The 628-nt window shown below is 60.5% G+C and overlaps 1 protein-coding gene across 1 annotated transcript in view; it reads left to right on the top strand.

Annotated features, from left to right (window-relative positions):
• LOC104817613 (cytochrome P450 78A9) overlaps window positions 1-628 on the top strand; it is a 1,996-nt gene continuing 1,368 nt past the window's right edge. The window contains 2 exon segments of the mRNA XM_010546863.2: window positions 1-344; window positions 347-622. Of these exon segments, the coding sequence (XP_010545165.1) occupies window positions 89-344; window positions 347-622 (532 nt within the window). The 5' untranslated portion in view covers window positions 1-88.

Here is a 628-nt window from a genome sequence, read left to right as displayed (position 1 = left end):
CTGATTCCGTTCATCAATAAGCCCCACAGCCCAAAAGCCACTCTCCTTTTGTCCTCTCCTCCTCTGCTTCTTCTCCTTCATCTCCGCCATGGCCACTGAGCTCGATTACACAACCTTGATCTTCGCTCTGTTGTCTAAATGCAGTGTCCTAAGCCAAACCCACCTCGCTCTCTCCCTCCTCGTCGCTATCTCCTTCTCCTTCGCCTTCTCTCTGTTCTTCTGGGCCCATCCTGGAGGACCTGCATGGGGAAAATACCTCCGTGGCCGAGCCAGGGCCGCCATCCCCGGCCCGCGAGGCCTCCCTCTCGTCGGGAGCATGTCGCTCATGTCGAGCGCCGTCGCTCACCCCCCGCCGTAGCGGAGCGGCTCGGGGCCAAGAGGCTCATGGCCTTCAGCCTAGGCGACACGCGTGTGATCGTCACCTGTGACCCGGACGTGGCTAAGGAGATCTTGAACAGCCCGGTATTCTCGGACCGGCCGGTTAAGGAATCGGCCTACTCTCTGATGTTTAGCCGGGCCATCGGGTTCGCGCCTCACGGTGTGTACTGGAGGACCTTGCGTCGTATCGCGTCGAACCATCTATTCAGCCCGAAACAGATCAGACGAGCCGAGACGCAGCGGCGCGCGG

This window comes from Tarenaya hassleriana, unplaced genomic scaffold (assembly GCF_000463585.1).
Source record: "Tarenaya hassleriana unplaced genomic scaffold, ASM46358v1 Cleome27, whole genome shotgun sequence".
NCBI classification, from domain to species: domain Eukaryota; kingdom Viridiplantae; phylum Streptophyta; class Magnoliopsida; order Brassicales; family Cleomaceae; genus Tarenaya; species Tarenaya hassleriana.
Note: the sequence above shows the minus strand (reverse complement) of the source record. Positions and strands in the feature narration are given on the sequence as shown.